The following is a 22,028-nucleotide window of genomic DNA, read 5'->3' on the forward strand; positions in this document are numbered from 1 at the left end:
CAAATTTGTTCAAAATAGTTTCTAGATAAGATAATCATACATTCATCGTCCTCTTAAAGATTATGTGTGATTCTTTTTGTTCACTAAAGCGATTGTGCTAATTTCAAGTCGAGAATATATGGTATGGATGAATTTCCATGCAGTTGAGATTGATTGGATCAATCTTAACTGTTTGTAAGACGGGGCTCAGATAGCTCTTTCGCCCAATATATCGGGTACCCTCATTAATTTGGCTCAGTACGCCACTGAGCTAATAGACTACTAGTAATAGTAATATCAACGCCAGTATTACGACTCTTGTGTGTGTTTACAGGAACACTAGTGTGTGTATACGTGTTATAGCGCCAGCTTGTGGCAGTTGACGTGTTGACGATAATGACTTTGTGAACAATTATTAATCTACCTCTTTTGCAGCGCCGTGTCAATTAAATCATGATGTTCTGATAATAAATGGTGGGAACTTAAAGGGGAAGTTCACCCTGAAGAAAATGTTGTTGTAAAAATAGCAGAAAAAATAATAAAACATATTGGTGAAGGTGTAAGGAATATCCATTAAAGATTAAAAAAGATATTATGTTTACTTTCGGATTTGTGACGTTATAAACAAGCAGCTACACCATAATTATTTAATATAAAATGCATGTATTTCCACTTTTAAAGATTGGGGATGACTTACTTTTGCTTTCTTTTAAGAAACGGGTGTGAAATGATTTGTTTATTGCTATATTAAAGGTAGGCCTACAGTAAAAACCATTTTAAATTTGCTGAGAATTTTTTTTACCATTATGTAGGAAAGCTGCTCGCATATGATGTCACAAATCAAACAATGTAAATTCTAGCAACTTTATTCCTTGATGGATTTTTCCTCAAACCTTCGGCAATATTTTTTGCTGCTATTTTTACAATAAACTTTTGTCAGGGTGAACTTCCCCCTTAATAAACAATTGTGATCGCAGTGTCGTTTCCTACTGTCGCTAGGTAAACAATGACGGGAACAATGCAGGGTCATGGAACATGGTACAACTATTATCATTTTATCAACTTGTCTGATCATTGTGATCGGTAAACAGCATGACAATATTGGTGTGAAATTGGGATTGCAGTCACAGAACATTAATCTATTCCCCCCACACAGTGATATCTAAAGCGTATTAAGTGGTACAAATTTACTGGGAGAGTTTTGTCTTTTCAATCATGGCTGACAGACAGCAGGTGAAAGTTGCACTTTGGTGCATTCCAAGGTCTAGATCTACAGTCCTCACCAAGTGCCTTTCAGCTATAGAAGATATTGACATATATTTCGAATTGTACTCCGTAGCGGCATTGGTCGGTGGCTGTTTTGAGACGGCAACTGGTCGCAAACTTCCCCTGAAGCTTGATGGGAATGAAACCGCCTATGAGGAGGCCAAAGACGTTTGGTTCAAGACAACCAACATGAAGATATATCCACGAAGAGTATCGTGAGTATAATCATTATGTATAATAAACCCCATCCTTTATAAATTATCGGTATTATGGGCAGAGCAGCGCCTCGACGCTGCTTGACCCATAATGGTTCAGCCCTTCCGTTAAATATGTTAAAGAACAAGACGTCCACCCTAACCAAAGTTGGTTTGAATAAAAATATAAAAATCAAACAAGAATCACACTGTAAATTTCATGAAATCGGATGGAAAATAAGAAAGTTATAACATTCTAAAGTCGTGCCTAATTTCACGTAATAATTATATTAACATCCTGGGACCCGTCTTACAAAGAGTTAAAATTGATCCAAATCAATCGTAACTCTATATGTAAGTCCATCAGTTTCATAATTTTTTTCTACAGGAAATTTTCAAAATGTCCTTTGTAAACATAAAAGAACACACCAAATTGACAAGAAATCAATGAATTTATGGATATACATTCATATGTATATTTTTTTTAAACAAAAATGTATTTTATATATTAACTTTGCTGGCTTTCCATACATGCCATAGTTGCGATTGATCGGATCAATCACATCACAACTCTTAGTAAGACGGGCCCCTGATCTGTATGCAAATGAGGGGACTGATGACAGGCGCGGATCCAAGAGGGGGCCGAGCCGCCCCCCCCCCCCATTTTTTGGCCAAAAAAAAAAACAGTTTTCCCGAAAATCTGAATTTGGAGAGGCATATTTCTCACATTTCCGTCTCCTAGCGCTTTCGATATTAGGCTCGAAAGAAACAGTTAATTCCTCAATACTACTGATTTATACCATGTATACGGTTTGTATCCACAATAACAATATCTGAATATCCAGCCGTTCTGCTGTTATAATGCCATCATGCAGTTCCCCATTTATTGTGTGACCTTGCATGGCTGCATATAGATCAATATATCTGCGTCATTAATCTGTTTAAGTGATTGCACAGCAAAGTTAATGATGCTATTATATCCGTAGTTAAAAACGTTCTTGGCCATTAATATGGGAAGTAGTACATTATATTTAGTATGAGAGAGAGCCATGCAGGGTTTCATGGTTTCCGCAAAGTTTACATCGAGTGTTCATGTTCTTACCCCAACGTTTGAGATAATCAGCTGTAGGGAGGGCATTTATTGCAGCACGTGTTCTGAAGCTTAACACCTTCTTTCGTAAAAATCACCCTGTACCAATTCCCGGGGGGGGGGGGCACTTCCATTGACGAGTGGCTACCATGCGCGACCACGGGGTCTTGAAAAGCACCCTAAACACGTATATTCCATATTCTGAAAATGCACCCCTTAACAAGTATTGGCGTGTGAAACCCTACCCTTAACAAGTATCGGAAACAAATACTATTGGCAAGTATTCCCAGAACTGAGCCCCTGAACAATTACATCGATGTATTTTCCATATTCTGAAAATGCACCCCTTAACATGTATTGGAAACAAAACGATACTCTAGTCTTAGCAAGTATTCCCTGAAATGAACCCCTAAACAAGTACAGAGATATTTCATTGTTATGTCACGCGTCCGTCGGTCGTCGGTTTTACCTTTAGACACCATTATATCCCTCTTATGAATATTCATGAGTATTCTAGATAAACGGTTGGTCAATTCGTGATCATGTGACAAAGTATAATTTCAATAGGAAAACACATCGCTGCAATTTTAATTAGCTCCGTATAGTTTTCTTGTAGCTCCGTATATTTTTCGATATACTTTCATGGGCATAACTGCGCATGCTCATGCTCGATATTTTCTCTCAACTTTGAATTGCGCATGCTCCCTGACTTGACCCATACCGCGTCCGGTATATCGATCATCCGCAAAAAGTAAATAAAGTAAAATACAAGCTCTCACCCAAATTACCGTGCCGACAATCTGAAAAACAGTGTGGAATTGGGTCTAACTTTGATTACAATGCAGAAAATATAATTCCGACGGCCATTCATACATGATCCTTAAATATGGAATAAACATACATAACAAGGTGAGTCAAGATCCGATATTAGTTTTTAACGTTAGAGCATATACATTTTAACTGCGCGTACCGGTATTTATTTTGAGTGCCACTCTATCTGCGGCAACGCAGCGCAACGGACCTCTCATTGCAGTCGGGTAGAAGCCGCGCGCAGCCTACCCATGAACTGTCTAGCAAATTTTATAGCTCGACAGTACAGCTAGAGTAGGACTAGGTCCGGCAACGTTAGATTTGTTCGAGATTGGTTAAAAATCAGCAAGGACTGGAGGGATATAAAACAAATATATCAGGCGTTTCTTTCGAAAGCATAGTGGGAAATATTAATCCTCGGTTGGACTGGCAATGTAACTATTTTTCCCTCGGGGCTTCGCCCCTCGGGAAAAATAGTAATTGCCAGTCCAACCTCGGATAAATAATTCCCACTATACTTTCTCAAAGCCTGATATATTTGTATATTATTTTGGTTTAGTACGGCCCCACCTTCCACACCTCGCGCAAATCGGACTATAAACACGTAGTGTTGGGGCAAAAAGGACATCCTTTATAAAACATTTTGATTTTGTTTTATCATTTCCGCATATTTGACCCTAAACACGTATATTTTTCCGAGCGAAATAGATACCCTGTTTTCAATATTTTTGTGTTTTTGACACCCTTATCACGTTACGTACGTAACGTGCCCTATCTTGAAAAAGACATCCTTTTTACGTGCTTTTTGGTCGCGCATGGTATCCGCTCGTCAATGTAAGTGCCCCTCCCCCCCCTGTACCAATTCAGCTAACTTCAAAAAGTCACCTTGAAATATAAATGGTTCTACCTTTCGTCTCCAAATTTAGTTTGTTCTTCAAGCAATGATCAGTCAGACCGCAGCTCGCGCGATAATGAGCATATTCACGGAAATTTATTCAGCGGCCCTCTAGCGGTCTCCGAAGGAAAACGTGCGATCAATTTGGCTTGATTTTCCCACTGAATTGGAGGGGCTGAAGTTATAGCTCTGTACTGGTCGCTAACTTCAGTTTACGTCGAAACGAATTGTGGTAAGTTATTCTCAAGACCTTCATCTACAGTTTGGTATATAATTTTCCATATTTCGACATTTTCAACCTACCATTTTTACCTCTTTAATTGATGCTTATTTTAGTAATATTTTAACTGCGATTTTGTAGTCGGAATTTCACTTTTGGTTCCTGACTTTGCTACATAACCAAATTGTTTCGATCAGGATATTTTACTTTTAGAAAGAAGAAAAGTCACTGTTCAAAATATGTCAGAACCAACTTGACGCAAACTCACCTTATATTTTTATTTTAGAGAAAATGATACCCTAAAAATCGAGAAATTTACGTTTTACCCGGAAGTAACCTTCTCGTTCACTCCACGATGGCGCGAAATAATGCCAAAATTACGTTCGTCGCGGGTTGGTAGAATTTCGCCTTTGGTCCCATACGTTGAAACTTCTGTAATGATGGCAGATGGCTCGCATTATATGTGTCTGTGGACGATGGACTTGTTTTTTTTTTTAATTAAGACTCAATCACTCAATATAAACGAAGCTTAATAAGTAGATCCCTTCTAAAGTTTTATTCAATGATTATCAGGTTTCCGAATTCCATCAAGTTTTTATTATAGATTGAGATATTTCTTGATTTATCATTTTATGTTGAAAATTGTTAACCTTTTTTCTTAATTAGTCGAAGTTGAGCCCCATGATGATGATGATTTTTGCCCCAGCCCAGGCTGCGGTTAAGAATTAAATGATGATTAGCTCAGACAGTCTACTCTAGAGACTATAAACAGTTTAAAGTCAAACTAAAAAGTCTGGTACTACCGTACTCAGTAGTATTTATAAACCATTTTGTTCAAATAAAAAAATTGTGGCTGTCACAGACAGTACTTAGAGTTAGACTTAACTTAGTTAGTCTCTTATTGACGTACATGTAACATAATTCATACTTTGAATGGTTATTTAGTAATTTAGACTATTTCTCTCTTTTTTTGTCTCTTCTACACACAGATCTGCATACTTGCTGACTCTGGTCTCTGCTTGCTACTTCATTCTCGGAGAGTCCATCATGTACTATAATGGTCAGACCATGATTTCGACAAAGCCCTTATTTCGTTTGCAAATTTTGGACTGATACAACAGAAAATTTATCTTTATCGATATTGGAAAAAAAAATAGAGCACAGTTTTGGGGAGGACTAAGAATACTGACTTGGACAGGAATACAGCTTGACAAAAATAAAAATTCACAATTCAAAACCAAAGAACATTTTTAATGTTACTAATAGTGCATTGCAAGAAACTTTCTACTCAATCACACATTCCAAAATTAAGGGTAAGTCCTTTGATTAAACACAAACATGTAGTTGATTTGCAATTGAAATTGAACATAAGTTTCTTGCAATGCCCCATAATCATATTTTGTTCTCAAGCAACTCTGTTATATGTTATCTAATGTGCTGAAGGTTAAGTGCCATGTATGTTCACCATCTTTTTTTTCGAAGGTATAATATATTTGTCCTTTTAAACGGTATTTGAATGTGGTTACGCCTTGTTTTTGTTTTCCACAGTAATTATTGCATATATGAACAGAAGTGAAATATTTGTTGTGAAGCACTGTATGAATGTTGTGTGATCATGGAGCTATGGTGTGATGGTATTATAATTAATTCATCATTTTTGTTATAAGACTGTAAACCTGGTGGATGTGAGGGAGTGGCCTGGATGAAAAGAAAGTGAGCATGTGTCCAATTACGGATTTGCATATGTTTAGACAATTTTGTTCGTGGATAGTAGTTATGGGAGAGACCTCATACCAACTTGACCTTTGACCCATGACCTTTGACCTATGCCCTTTGACCGCATGACCTTTGAACCATGACCTTTGACCGCATGACCTTTAGCCTGTCAGCCTTTGACCTTTAGTCCGGTCAGCCTTTGACCTTTAGTCCGGTCAGCCTTTGACCTTTAGTCTGGTCAGCCTTTGACCACACGATCGACACGATGGGTTGACCCAGACTTCCGGTCAGCCACGACGTCACCATGAAATGGTATTACGACGCAGTTACGCAACCACCGTGATGTCATCCCAGGGAATTACCCTTTACCCGGTATTGCACCACCGTGGCGCAATCGTCACGTATAGGATACGATGCACAAAATAGACGTATGATTTCTATACAGTTAAAAAGTGAAAAGTTATCTTTCTCCGCCTACCAGCAGATATGTCAAGTGCCTCACGGTACACGAATCGATCACCCCATGCACGGCCAACGCGCGTCATTGAACTTGGGATATCCTATTGGAAAGCTAGGTGAAAACCGACTCTCTCTCTGCCTCTTATTACAACAATTATTGGTAATCCAACATGTGATTATAATCATGATAATAGTGACATCTCAGGCTCTACTCATTCCAGACTTTTCCCCATCAAAACTCTCTGACTTTTTCATACTGTTTTGTTCATATTTCCATACTTTTCATATTAACTGCCCGGCTCTCTGACTTGCAAAAAGTATACTATATTGAAACCAGTAGATGACTCCTTTAAATCAACTTCATTCATCCGCAGTACAGATGGTGATAACATGAAACACTATACAGTCAAGGATGATTATTTTATCATTATTATCATTTATTCTATTCCATTTAATGTAGATAGGTTCAGATATTGTATAAACAACAGATTTTGATACAAAGGTAAAATAACGTAAGTTATGTTCTCAAATTATGTTGTAATTAAAAACTAATTGTTAACTGTCCATTATTAATATTAAAGTGAAGTTCTCGTTTTTCTTTTTCTTCGCTTAACTTAATGGATTGTAACACATGTCTATGGATGGCATTCAGAAAATATGAACACAATGAAGTTCTAACTGTCATTTATGTTGAGGGCGTTTTCTTGGATTATTATTATTCGACAAGCTGATGTCTGTGTCTTTAGTTGTAGACTCCATCTTCACCCTCCGTCTCTTCTCCACCATCGTCATCGTCATCGTCACCTTGATACTGGAATAAACCATCGAATTGTGAACCATGCCTGGCTAACACTCTCTGTACGGCTTTCCGGAATTCCATGCCATTCTCTAATCTTTCCGTGAGATCGGACACGATTTCATGATTGATGTCAGCGTCTTCGAGGTACACGTTCTGCTGCAAGAACTGAGAGTAAAGATCGAAAAAGATGCGTTTGACCGCCCACATTAGTTTCACGTGAGCCTTTGCTTTAGCGTCTTCTTCTTCCATTCCTTCGGAGATGTATTTCTGATATTTTTCGTCTCTCAAGTCCTTGGTGGCCGTCATGGCTTGCTCTAACCATCCTCGATAAGCGAGGTTGTCTTCAGTTTCTTCCATGTTTGCCGTCATTGACGATTCGTGTCCATCGCTTTCTGATACGCTCGTTTCGGAATCATCGTTGGATTCTTCAACTCTTTGCATTTGAGAGGGTGGGTCCGAGTCTTCATCTTCACTCGTTTCTTCTCCAGTATCATGCTCATTTTGTTCATGCCTCTGCATATCATACTTCCTACTAAAGGTTTTATCGCATCGTGAACAAGCGTAACGGTTGGACATATCCAACGTATTCATGCTGACTCGATGATTATTTGTTGGGAAATGAAGAAAATTAACGTTCAACCTTGTAATAATACGTAATCATGAAACGCGCGCGAAGGTATTTCGTTTCTTACGGGTTCTTACGGATTCTTACAGATTTTTACGGATTCTTACGGATTTTTACGGATTCTTACGGATGTTTACGGATTTTTACGGATTCTTACGGATTTTTACGGATGTTTACGGATTCTATTACGGATGTTTACGGATGTTTACGGATTTTTACGGATTCTTACGGATGTTTACGGATTTTTACGGATTCTTACGGATGTTTACGGATTCTTACGGATGTTTACGGATTCTTACGGATGTTTACGGATTTTTACGGATTCTTACGGATGTTTACGGATTTTTACGGATTCTATTACGGATGTTTACGGATTCTTACGGATGTTTACGGATGTTAACGGATTTTTACGGATTCTTACGGATGTTTACAGATTTTTACGGATTCTATTACGGATGTTTACGGATTCTATTACGGATTCTTACGGATGTTTACGGATTCTTACGGATGTTTACGGATTTTTACGGATTCTTACGGATGCTTACGGATTTTTACGGATGTTTACGGATTCTATTACGGATTCTTACGGATTCTTACGGATGTTTACTGATTCTTACGGATGTTTACGGATTTTTACGGATTCTATTACGGATGTTTACGGATTCTTACGGATGTTTACGGATTCTTACGGATGTTTACGGATTCTTACGGATGTTTACGGATTCTTACGGATGTTTACGGATTCTTACGGATTTTTAGGGATTCTTACGGATTTTTACGGATGTTTACGGATTCTTACGGATTAATCAATGCTTTCATATAATCTCAAGGAAAATATGTTCATCCACGTTAGAATGACCCATGCAGCATGGGTCATTCCAACGTGGAACCTTAAGGATCCGTAAAAATCCGTAAGAATCCGTAAACATCCGTAATAGAATCCGTAAACATCCGTAAGAATCCGTAAACATCCGTAAGAATCCGTAAACATCCGTAATAGAATCCGTAAACATCCGTAATAGAATCCGTAAAAATCCGTAAACATCCGTAAGAATCAGTAAACATCCGTAAGAATCCGTAAGAATCCGTAATAGAATCCGTAAACATCCGTAAAAATCCGTAAGCATCCGTAAGAATCCGTAAACATCCGTAAGAATCCGTAAACATCCGTAAACATCCGTAAGAATCCGTAATAGAATCCGTAAACATCCGTAATAGAATCCGTAAAAATCTGTAAACATCCGTAAGAATCCGTAAAAATCCGTTAACATCCGTAAACATCCGTAAGAATCCGTAAACATCCGTAATAGAATCCGTAAAAATCCGTAAACATCCGTAAGAATCCGTAAACATCCGTAAGAATCCGTAAACATCCGTAATAGAATCCATAAACATCCGTAATAGAATCCGTAAAAATCCGTAAGAATCCGTAAAAATCCGTAAACATCCGTAAGAATCCGTAAACATCCGTAAGAATCCGTAAACATCCGTAAGAATCCGTAAAAATCCGTAAACATCCGTAAGAATCCGTAAAAATCCGTAAACATCCGTAATAGAATCCGTAAACATCCGTAAAAATCCGTAAGCATCCGTAAGAATCCGTAAAAATCCGTAAACATCCGTAAGAATCCGTAAAAATCCGTAAGAATCCGTAAAAATCTGTAAGAATCCGTAAGAACCCGTAAGAAACGAAATACCTTCGCGCGCGTTTCATGATTACATATTATTACAAGGTTGAACGTTAATTTTCTTCATTTCCCAACAAATAATCATCGAGTCAGCATGAATACGTTGGATATGTCCAACCGTTACGCTTGTTCGCAGTGCGATAAAACCTTTAGTAGGAAGTATGATATGCAGAGGCATGAACAAAATGAGCATGATACTGCCCTTGTAAAAAAGTACTGCGGTAGTACTGCGGTACAAGTACCGCAGTACTACCGCAGTACAAGTACTGCGGTAGTACTCGTGGTAAATTGGTCGGTACTACTGCGGTAGTACCGCAGTACCTGTACTGCGGTAGTACCGCGGTACCTATACTGCGGTAGTACTGCAGTAGTACCGCAGTACAGGTACTGCGGTAGTACCGCAGTACCTGTACTGCGGTAGTACCGCGGTACCTATACTGCGGTAGTACCGCAGTAGTACTGCAGTAGTACCGCGGTACCTATACTGCGGTAGTACCGCAGTACAGGTACTGCGGTAGTACCGCGGTACCTGTACTGCGGTAGTACCGCGGTACCTGTACTGCGGTAGTACCGCGGTACCTGTACTGCGGTAGTACCGCAGTACCTGTACTGCGGTAGTACCGCAGTACCTGTACTGCGGTAGTACCGCGGTACCTATACTGCGGTAGTACCGCAGTAGTACTGCGGTAGTACCGCAGTACCTGTACTGCGGTAGTACCGCAGTACAGGTACTGCGGTAGTACCGCGGTACCTGTACTGCGGTAGTACCGCGGTACCTGTACTGCGGTAGTACCGCGGTACCTATACTGCGGTACTACCGCAGTAGTACCGCTGTACCTGTAAACCTGTACTGCGATAGTACTGCGATAGTACCGTGGTACCTGTACCATGGTACTACCCTGGTGCTACTGCGGTACTTGCACACCTTTATGAAAACGATCACAATTTCATTTAGCTTAATCACAGTAATAAGAAAATTACAAAAGTATTAATATTATAAAAAGTTTATTTTGAGATATGTATATATATATATATATATATATATGTTTTAACATCTGTAATCATGTACTTTCTTACTAACATGACTAAGTTTTGGCACACACAATGGCTAAATGGTTGGTTGAGGTAACGGGATTCCTGAAGTTTTAGCACACACAATGGCTGAATGGTTGGTTGAAGTAAAGGCAAGTTAAAGTTATATGCTTAATATTTTACATGATAAAAACTGTAGTGAAAATCATCTGTACTCGAGTTGCAACAAAAACAAAGATATCTAACATCTCTACTTTAGTACTTTTATAACAACTATGACTAACGAGTTTTAGGTTCACGCACAATGTTTGTGGTGAAGGCAAGTTGAGATTACGCTTCATATAAAAAGTCTATACAATTTCCAAGAACTGTTGAGTTGTAAAACACTGTCCACGTACTTGTATCAAAGTTGCAACAAAAACATAAATCTTCCAATCTTTGACAAGGTAAGTAAATAGAAGTAAAACATGATTATTTAAAACCATTAAAACTAAACACATGCATCATATATGTAGAAATTGCAGCAGATAATCTATCAATAATATCTCAAAACTGTAGTTAAAAACATCTCTACTGAGTTGCAACAAAAACATGTAGATATCTAACATCTCTACTTTAGTACTTTTTTATAACTACTATGACTAACGAGTTTTAGGTTCGAGCACAATATTTATGGTAAAGGCAAGTTGAGATTACGCTTCATATAAAGTCTATAAAATTTTCAAGAACTGTTGAGTTGTAAAACACGTACTTGTATCCAAGTTGGAACAAAAACATACATCAATCAAGTTCCTTCCAATCTTTGACAAGTAACACGAATAATACAGTCAATTCAATCTTTATTTCCAAATAAAGATTGAATTGAGCGGAGAATTAAACTGACCATAAATATATATTATAGGTAATAAAGAGCAAAGAAAATGGGGTTCCATCGGGATTCGAACCCGAGACCTCCGGATTGCTAGCCCGGTGCTCTACCGACTGAGCTATGGACGGCCCTAGTCGATAATTCGTCCCATAAACCCCTTAACTTTCAATGCTCGTATGGTCAGAAGCTATAGAAACCTGACATAAACCCAAAGGATAGAATCAACTTTATAGGCCTATGCGAGGGATCACGGCGAAGTGATGCAGCTTTTTGAATATATAATTAACACGAATAATACAGTCAATTCAATCTTTATTTCCAAATAAAGATTGAATTGAGTGGAGAATTAAACTGAACATAAATATATATTATAGGTAATGAAGAGCAAAGAAAATCTTTGACAAGGTAAGTAAATAGAAGTAAAATATGATTATTTAAAATAATGAATCATAAATAAATAAATGAATCATATATGTAGAAATTGTAGCAGATAATCTATCAATAATATCTCAAAACTGTAGTTAAAAACATCTGTACTGAGTTGCAACAAAAACATGAAGATATCTAACATCTATACTTTAGTACTTTTTTATAACTACTACAGATAATCTATCAATAATATAACAATATTTGTTACAGCACTTTATCAATGTGACCTTACACAACAAATAAGTAGGGTAAATATATTGTGTACACATATAGAAGACAATGCCTTTAAAATGTTACATGAGCATACTTTGTTATTTGGCACAAGGCAAAGTTTTTAAAGGACGAGAGGAAATTTGCCACTTAAATAAATGGCGTCAAACGCATACACATTATCAAAGTTATTTTTCAGCACACAATGAATACATTTCAGCAATATCTTTGGCAAATAGAGTACGGAACAATCAGGAACATGAAATAATTTGGTATATTCCCGTCATTCAAAATCATAACAAAAGCAATTTTAATTCCATTCGCTTTTGTTTAAAGACCAGATTAACAATACCAAATGTCTCAAATTTTAATGCATGTTTGAGGCAATTTAGGTTCCCCATATAAATTTTGATGTCTTCCAAGAGACGTAGTTTCTTGTTAGTCTGATTTGATTCCATTCTTCAAGGTGAATTTGGGCTTTTATCCGTAGATCATATATAAATGCCATTTTTTGCACAAAAAAATCTCAAATTGTTTCCTTATCAGATCAAAATTTACTCAACAAGAAAGTTCTTGACACTTATTTGTTTAGAAGGGTGCCAACAAAGAACACTGATTGATGCGTGCGCACTGTCATTTGATATCCACATGCCAAAACATAAAATTTAATATATTAGTACCAGCTGGACGGAAAACACAATACATGCCTAGAATTGATGTGATGGCCCATGAAGAGCTTTTTATCAAAATAGCTTTAGAAACAGGTGAAATGTTAAAGATCATCAAGCGTTGGGATGCTACGCTACAGATCGCCATTTTGAACTAGGCTAGTTTGTGCGCAAGATGGCACTGTGTGTATGATAAACGATGCAGGAGCACCTTTAATATATCAGATAAGGATAATTCTGGCCCCTATTAAAACATTATTATTATTTTTTTTAATGTTGGTCTGTAGCAAGCATTATAGCAATGCCTGTGGTCTAAAACATATTCCAATCAACCAAAAAAATACACAGGAGCGACGGGCGATTCAGAAGTGCCAGAAACGTACCAAACATGGCATACTCGGATAGGTCGCATCATGATGATCATACTAAATTATATTTGGAACAGAATATGCATGTGCTTGTTAAGTCCTCTGATGCTGGCAGTGTTCGGCAGGCCCATGTTACTGACCTCGTCACTGAATGGTGCGAAGAATGTGGCAGGTCGCGCAAATTTGCCTCCTCTGGACAGTGAACAGGGGATAATTAGTAAGTAACAAGACTTAGCTCATTATTAATTAATTAGTCATCTTGACAAAGTGCTTCATTCGGTCTCATCTTGTGGTTCTTGGTTTAATTCTTTGGCTTGGTTTTCTTTGGCTTGGTTCTCTTTCGGTTGAGATCTACGTTTGGCCAACTTAATTTCGTTGCCAACTTTGTTCCGCATAACGATGCGGATTTCCGATGATGACACTCCTGGGAACTTTGACTTGACATGACCTGCAAAGGAACACGTAAAAAACAAAAAAAAAAAGATTATAGTCAAGGTAGGTAAATGAGAATCATAGCACGACTTGGGTGCCAATGGCCACTTGAAATTTTATTTGGCCACTAGAAATAAGAAAGAAGCTCTGTATTAGCCACAAACTTGTTAGGTTCTACAACACACAAGTCTATGATCAAATATATTTAATGTGTTATGTTCACCTGTAAATAAAAAGCTAAGCACTAGCCCTGCATAGATTGGGCAGTGATATCTTTTTATAATAAGTAGGCTGATACGGGCTATTCCAGAGTCAAAGACATTACAAATATGAACTAGATGGATCTTCGATTGCGAACTATAAAAAATCCTGCTTCCGCTATCGCACAATTTAAAGGATGTAACTTGTACTTTGAATACAAAGCTATGAACAAGTTTATACACTACAAGTTTACAAACATTTGGCTCATCAAATGTTCAGCTATTTCATAAAATGTGTACCATCAGGATCCATTACATAATTTGCCCAAATATGTAATGTCCATGATGGCACACATTTTCCACTATAAACGAACAATGAATGAAGAAAATATTATCAAATCAAAATTGCTGGTAGCTTTGTAATCTGAGTAAAAATTACATAATGGACGGGTACATCTGTCAGAAGTGATCATGATATTGGGAAACCCTGTTATAACGAGCTCGCTTATAATGAAGTACAGGTAACCCTGTTTTAACAAGGTGGTCGGGACCATCAAATTTACCTTGTTATATTAAGCGGTACTTCGTTATAAACGGCAGATTTAATAATACATATAAAACACAGATTTACGATCGGGACCAAAGGATTCCCCTCGTTATAAGCGAGTTCGTTATAACGGGGTTTCCCTGTACCGCTTATAACGAGGAGAATCCTTTGGTCCCAATTGTAAATGTGTTTCTATATGTGTTATTGAATCTGCCGTTTATAACGAGATACCGCTTATGACAAGGTAAAATCGATGGTCCCAAACACCTCGTTATAAGGGGCCGAGATTTCTTGTGGGGGGGGGGTGCGGGCTATAGACTAACCTGGCCTGGTGAGGACTAAATACTGTTAACAATATTGACAGTACACACTTAATGCAACAAATAAATGTTTCTGAAATATTTTGCCGATTTGCAAGCTCGAACCATCATATAATTAGAAATTGTTATCTTGTATACGAGCAGTAATCAATGTTAATCATGGTTATGTACAAATTTTCTTTTTGAATCTGGGCCACTTAGTCGAACTAAAATATTTATACATGAAGTAATTACCTGTGGTCGTGCTGATGATGGCGAGGATTGGGTGGAGGACTGGGTGGAGGAACGAGCGGGCGAGGATGATGTAGATGACCCTCCTGATGGACAGTGCATCTCTTCATGATCAGCCTGCCAATGAAAACGAAAATCCATATTTCATACCATCAAATATTTACCAAGATTTTACTGCAAAGTAGGTCAAGCAATCAAAGGAAACAAAAGCAAACAGAAAATAGCAAATAGCATAAGAGATTTGCATGCATGTTTCCTCCTCTAAAAAATGACTTCTAAATAGTTACTAATTCCCACTGATTCAGTTTTCATAGACCTATACAATATAACGATCCATCCAGAGTAATTCATCATAAACACAAATGCACGCTGGCCTGGAATCGCTTTGCCTAAAGGAGTGATCACACAGTCATGACTATACCCACAAATGCTGTACACATTTGCCTGCGGTATTAACCTGTACGATCGTAGTTCGCCATGTATCGACCATACCTACATATGCTCAATGCATACTGTATGCATATTTGCGAATGCCACAAGAATGCAGTGAGACAGCAGTAAATATGCGATACTCTTCCATCAAGAAAGAAGAACCAGTACGAGGGTTACACACTTGGTACAATTGCAGTAAGAATGTCATAGGTATTGTCCACCATTCTTACTGCAATCATACTGAGTTCGCAAGACATCGTACTGGTTCTTCTCCATTCTTGATGGAAGTGTTATCGGATTCTTACTGCTTTCTCATGGCATTGGCAAATATGTGAACAGTAGACATAGAGCACTAGTTCGTACCACATGCATACAGCAAATTCGTGGGTATAGTCATGTCCAGTGTGACCACCCCTTAAGATTCACAACATACCTTGAGTCTCGACATCTCCTCCATATCCACTATGAACCCTTTAAAGGTTTCGATGAATTTAGGCACTCCTTGAACAAAAACAAAATAACATAGATATTTATTCATACCACTAAAAATTGAACTATTTAAAACTATGAAGGTATTATATGAAGAAAAATTTGCCAAACCGAAGCTGAATACTCTAGAATGGAGAAGAGAGCTGGAGATTTAATACAAACATAAGATCATGACACAGATAAAAAAAAGTAGAAAACTTCTTTGAGAGATTGGGATACCTCAGAAAAAGAAGCCACTCCATGAATTTCACAAAGTTCAGAAGGCTTATACAGAGTTGTTAACATATGGAACAAGTCCCCTCATTCCAACTTTTTTTTTTACCAACTATTCAACATGAATTATTTAAATGGGCTCAAAAGGGCACCATAAACTAAAGGTTTGTTTAACGAATATGTGAGGTATATGACTATGAGGTATTGTCCAAGCATTTGAATACTAAATAATGGGAGGAAATACTGTACCTTGCAAAAACAACAGCTGTTGCTGTATCTTTTCCCTAACTGCCTTCTCCTTAGTCAGCTTCACCTGCAGATCCTCAGTCTCTCTCCTTGATTTCTCCAACTGCTTTTTCAGGTCAATTATCTCACCACTTGTTCCACTTCCCGTTGCCGTACGTCCATTTGATTTTTTCTGTCAGAATGATAACAAATCGGACACTAGTTAAAAAGTATGGTTTATGAATGTGAACCAGCGCAATTACCTCGTCATAACAGGATTTAGTTAATTTTGACCAATAACAAGGTTTCACTGTGAATTAGGATTTGTAAGATTTTACATGGCAATTAGCATACTTATCTAACTAAATATATTGACTTTGTACATTTATAATGTTTAATTACTTAGCTAAATATGTTCAATGAAAATTTTAAAGGATTCATTCAAATGTGTTAAAATTGTAGCAATCAATAGGAGGGCAAGTCCAAGATAAGGTCCCCTGAGAAGACAAAATTTCATCTTTGCTCAACATTGAAATGTTTGGTGTCATTTTGAAGCATGATAGTTGAAATTTAAAATTCTGTGAAGGAATAAATTGTATCATGCAAATTTATGCAAATTTCAGTGACTTAATTTGCATAAATTAGAAATGCTGTGTTACGTATGGGACAAATATAAAAAATCATTATTATTTAAAGAGGAAGATCAGTAGTGGGCGAGAGGGCGTTGGAACCATTTAACTATTTTGGGAGCTGGAATGAAAATAACTAAAAATACTGAAGTAAGATCATTAATTTTAAACAAATGTCACGTTTATTTGATCAAAATCGGTTCAGAAATGGCTGAAATATCAAAGAAAACAGATATTTACTTTTGTACGTGGCCCACGTACAAAAGTCGATAACGGCCGTGTGTATTGATATTTGAATTTTACGAACGAATTTTCGCTCTTCGATGGATACAAGATCAACCTTTTTTCATTCATAAAATCACACAGAAGTAAAATTAGGTGTCCAAAATTCCACGATAGTTCTTTAATGATGTTTTCTTTATATAAATACCCATTAACCTGATTTCAAATACATTTCGAGTTCCTAAACCACTACTGATCTACACCTTTAAAGGAACACAATTGAAATTTTATTAATATGTGGACCTAAGAGGTTCATCATCTATTTTAATTTGGTATGAAAATTTATGCACGACGCAATTAATTATGCAAATTAGGTCGCGTCCTATCAGCGATTGTCCCATACGTAACAAATTGAGGACATTTTTTTAGTTTATTTCTGAATTTGTAAAAGTTATTGCCGTGCTATTCTGGGAAGTTCTAATTTATTGTGTTAAGAAGTTAGATACTGGTTAGAAAGAAAAGAAATAACAATTAGACCCATTTTTAATTAGCAAATGAAATAATGTTACGTATGTGACAATGTGTTACGTATGGGACATCCCCATATATATTGCATGCGAATGTACATGCAGCAGGCATCAATAGTTTCTCAGTACATGAATGGTCAATGAGCCTGCAGCATGCATCCCAATCTTGCAGCCACTGTCTTGAGACAATACTAGACTGCTGCATTCTAAATGGGGAGAGGTAGGTAAAATAAATCAGCATGAAATGTGTAAAATATATTAATTTAGGTAGAGCATAATCCATACAGAAGTCATCACTTCATTTGAGAACAATCTGAATATGAAGGAGCACATTTGTTCTTCAAGAAATGCAACAACATTAAGCCATCCAGAAGAACCTGATTCAGATTGAAAGAATGCTATAATTTGATTAAAAAATACCCTCTTATTTATTAATTTGTAAGAAAGGTGAAAATATATGACAATCAGACAGTTGCCATTACTGTCAGCCTCGGAATCATGAGGAAGAAAACAAGTCTTGCAAAACAAAGTTCAGCTTTGCTAATGAACCAGAGACAGATTTTTTTTTTTTACCTCCACCAGTTACTACCAATCAAGAAATTCACATCTTTACAGAGGAAAGTGTAGCTACTGAGTAAGATAAATACAGTGAAGAGGGATAACAAAAAAAAAAAAGAACAAATTTTACAAAAATTATGTGATGATGCAGAAGATGCCCATAAAAAATAGCCTTTCAGAAAAGTTTTGTTAGAAACTGTGACAACATCAAGAATTTTAACTGTGTATTATTTCATATTGTGGCCCCCCTGTTCAAGATTAAATCTACAGGTAGTAAAGATGTATTTGATAAAAGCAAGGGTGTGTATGCTTTCATTTTAGAAATCATGCAACTGTTTCATGGCATTTCATATTTAGGGAAAATACACTAATATAGACCAAGAACGGTGCACGGTGGTTCATTATATTCGCACAGAATGATCATACTTGTTTGTAGATCTATAGCTGGTATTACTCAAGTGGTTCTTCTTGAACAATAGAAAAGGCATTTTCACACAGTTTAATTATACAACTTAAAAGCCCAGTGAATGTATAAAAATTGCCCCCACCCCCAAATAAAAAAAACAAAAAAATATCATCAAAACTTCTATAATAATTAGCACTAGTAAATACATGTTCAAATCAGTTAGTGGTTGATTAGCAGCATGCCCGTATGAAACAAAATAGATAAAAATGAAAAATATAATCAAATATGATTATGGTTGTAAATTTTATTGGAATTTCATTTTCCTGACAATTTGCAAACAAATCTGATTAATTACAGCTTATTTCACTTTGGTAACCAGACCAAAAATCCAATATACGCTTTCCACACACTAAACGAATAGGGGAAAAAATGTCCCATACGTAACACGTCATATCTGTCTTTGATCAGAGCCTGTACTTAGAGCTTTCTGCCTTTTTACATGAAATTTATCCTTGGTAAACTTGAGTGCTGTGACTTTTATCACAGTGAGTTTCAAGGTTTTAAATGAAATACTTTCTGAGCAATTTCAACTTGAAAAAGAAATTAAAAAAATCTCTTTTCTTCTGGTCCCATACGTAACAGCACACATTTTCTCTTCTAAAATCTCATTGTCAAGGTCATTTCTCACAATTTTTTACATGAATACACTTCTCCTGGATATCAATCACCATGGTTAAATTCAATGCAATCAAAGTTCCTTTACACCATTTTTCTGGAAATAAAAGCCTCTGAAATGTCCCATACGTAACACGCGCGTTATCTTGGACTTGCCCAGGACTGAGCATTTAGTTAATTGTCATATAACAGTGATTTTAGGACACTTTGCATATGTGAACAAACTTATAGCTTACTATGCATCAACAGGTACCTTAGATTAATCACGCTTGCAAGTTGCAATTCCAAGGTGTTTAAATAGCTGCACATACCGTTTCATTGGCACCAAACATTTGCTTCCTGAGATCCCTGGCCATCTCATTGCACTGTGAAATTTTTTATTTTGATTTCTGAAAAAGGAAAAGATAGAAGTAAAAACAATTTTATGATTTTTTTTAAATAGTACTGTTTAGCATCTTGGGAATTGTCTAGGCACACAAGTTACACAACCATTGGCGATTGCAGTTACTTCATGAAGAAAAATTTAGCAATATGTAGACGCTTAGAACCATCTGTATTAAGCACCCAAGAAATTTTAAAAAAGAGCAAAAACATGTTATTCTGTTTCTACAAATTGAAAACAAATATCCCTCCTTATACATTTTAACCAGAACATTTGTTTATAAATATGATTGAGCTGCATAATATTGAAACAAAGCCAACAATGTTATTTCTGTAAACTGTAAAGGATTTATTGACTATGTTTGTTGATGAGTTTGTAAATGATAACTGGATAGAAAGATTTTGTTAATCTGTCAGTCATCAAAAATTACTTCCAGTGTTGGGATATCATATGACACATGTACACACACCTTTGTTTCTTTTGGTTGAGGCTCCTCATCATCCGTCTCCAACTCCGAAGAGCGAAGATGAATACATGTATGTGCGTGTTGGTTTCTTCTTTCTCTTCCCTCTCCCAGTTTCCTTATCAGTCTCCATTGATTGCCCGTCACACATCTTGTTCCTTTTTCTGATGAGATTATCCTTGGATCCTTTAAACAATTTTGAAACAAATGAAAAAATTAACTATACAATTTCAAACAAACTCACTTGGAGCTTTCCCACTCCTCATTTGGTTTGGTTTATGGAAATAATTAATACAAAAATCACTTTTCAAATGTCTCCATAATCATGATAATTGCTTTAACATATCAGGGAGACCCCGAAAATTTTTTTTAACAGGCTAGGGCACTTCTAAAAAATAATCATGCACATAATCATGTTTATGTCAGATTGTCAATTTCTAGTACCTACCTCATCATTCATGCAGCTCGTCAGCGCCACACATACAGACATAACTCTGGGGCGATCCGAATCCACTCAAAAGTGAACAAAAAACTAAAAAAGTTCACATTTGTGCAGTTGGCCACGGGAGGGAAGTCTCGGAAGCCATTAAATGACTGAATTTGTGCCGAATGGAGGGGGAAATCCGATTCTTTTATGGAGGCACAGCAAAGCTAGCATATTGCGTCATATTTTGGTGGTAATTAAGTATTGCATGATTTTATTATTTTAAAGCTGAATTCAGCTGCACAAATGTGAACTTTTTTTGTTCACTTTTGAGTGGATTCGGATCGCCACGCGCAGCGTGGCAATCCTCGGAGTTAACAGACATGTAACTCCGGGGATCGCTAGCGCGACAGCGCTAGTGATCCGGAGCCAAAAATGTCTAATGGGAGTAATGCGCAGCGAAAAACTGCTTTAAAATAATTAAAAAAAAAAAAAAAAAAGAAATCTGCTAGCGATGCCCGGAGTTAAATAACAGACATGTTGATAATGCATGTGAGGCTTGGTCTTGGAAATTTACTAGTACTACGTGATCATGTGGTCAGTGCCACTGTTTACATCGCACTCACTGCAATATACCAACATCATGGCAATGTACGAACATCAGAACATAAATCACAGACAATGTTTATAATATAGAAGAGTAGCTAGTAGAACATTCAAATACAAAGTCAAATTCAGTTAACAAAAATAACGGTAAAGCCCAAAGGTCTACAATTGCACACCCCCCTGGCATTTCAAAAGTGTATGGCCGATTGAGATGAAATTTGCACAAATTGATGCTCTAATAATGATTAATACATTACGATATCGGCATCGACATCCAATGCGATCGCAATGGAGAGTACCGTAACTTAAGTAACGGTGTATTAACCGCACCCCCCATTTTCGGATGGAAAAAAAAAAAAAAAAAAAAAAATTATTAAAGAAAAAATTTAATCAAACTTACTTTCTATCTCTAATATGCGTATTTAAGAAAGAGTCAAGAACCAAAAAATATCGAAGAATTACTGGTAAAAAATGATGGGAAATCAGCGCTTCGTCACTTATCTGCAAGTTGCCGATATTATTGGCCACTTCCACACTCCGAGTCACCTCACACACACACATATGGTACCGGTGTTCATAGGTTCCGGGACAGCCCGACCACCGGACAGCCCGACCCTGGACAGCCCGACCCGCTGCCCTGGACAACTCGTCCCGGTCGAGTTGTCCAGGGTTGGCTCTGAATCGGACAACTCGACCACTTGAATTCTTCTTCAACATTTCATGAAATAATA

General features: G+C 37.1%; 2 protein-coding genes and 1 non-coding gene across 3 annotated transcripts in view; 1 reads left to right on the plus strand and 2 right to left on the minus strand.

Annotated features, from left to right (window-relative positions):
- Window positions 1–1,099: 1,099 nt before the first annotated feature.
- The window catches only part of LOC135154912 (uncharacterized), a 57,322-nt gene continuing 36,393 nt past the window's right edge, over window positions 1,100–22,028 (plus strand). The window contains exon 1 of the mRNA XM_064103152.1: window positions 1,100–1,460. Coding sequence (XP_063959222.1) covers window positions 1,195–1,460 — 266 coding nt within the window. The 5' untranslated portion in view covers window positions 1,100–1,194. The remainder of the gene's footprint in view (window positions 1,461–22,028) is intronic.
- Window positions 10,730–21,830, minus strand: LOC129267169 (uncharacterized). The gene is made up of 7 exons (XM_064103913.1): window positions 21,698–21,830; window positions 20,274–20,453; window positions 19,734–19,811; window positions 16,430–16,598; window positions 15,912–15,979; window positions 15,050–15,163; window positions 10,730–13,764 (listed from the first exon to the last, which is right to left on the minus strand). The coding sequence occupies exons 3-7, from the start codon at window positions 19,776–19,778 to the stop codon at window positions 13,618–13,620; spliced, it is 543 nt and encodes a 180-aa protein (XP_063959983.1). The 5' UTR covers window positions 19,779–19,811; window positions 20,274–20,453; window positions 21,698–21,830; the 3' UTR covers window positions 10,730–13,617.
- Window positions 11,697–11,767, minus strand: TRNAA-AGC (transfer RNA alanine (anticodon AGC)). The gene has a single exon. It is a non-coding gene; the product is annotated as a tRNA-Ala (tRNA).

Source organism: Lytechinus pictus, chromosome 8 (genome assembly GCF_037042905.1).
Source record: "Lytechinus pictus isolate F3 Inbred chromosome 8, Lp3.0, whole genome shotgun sequence".
NCBI classification, from domain to species: domain Eukaryota; kingdom Metazoa; phylum Echinodermata; class Echinoidea; order Temnopleuroida; family Toxopneustidae; genus Lytechinus; species Lytechinus pictus.

Coding starts and splice junctions, on each gene's coding strand:
- LOC129267169 (XM_064103913.1), bottom strand. CDS start 19,778: ATGGCCAGGGATCTCAGGAAGCAAATGTTTGGTGCCAATGAAACG. Junction 15,164..15,911: donor AGGAGATGTCGAGACTCAAG/GTATGTTGTGAA, acceptor TTTCATTGGCAG/GCTGATCATGAAGAGATGCA. Junction 13,765..15,049: donor CATCATCAGCACGACCACAG/GTAATTACTTCA, acceptor GTTCCTTTGCAG/GTCATGTCAAGTCAAAGTTC.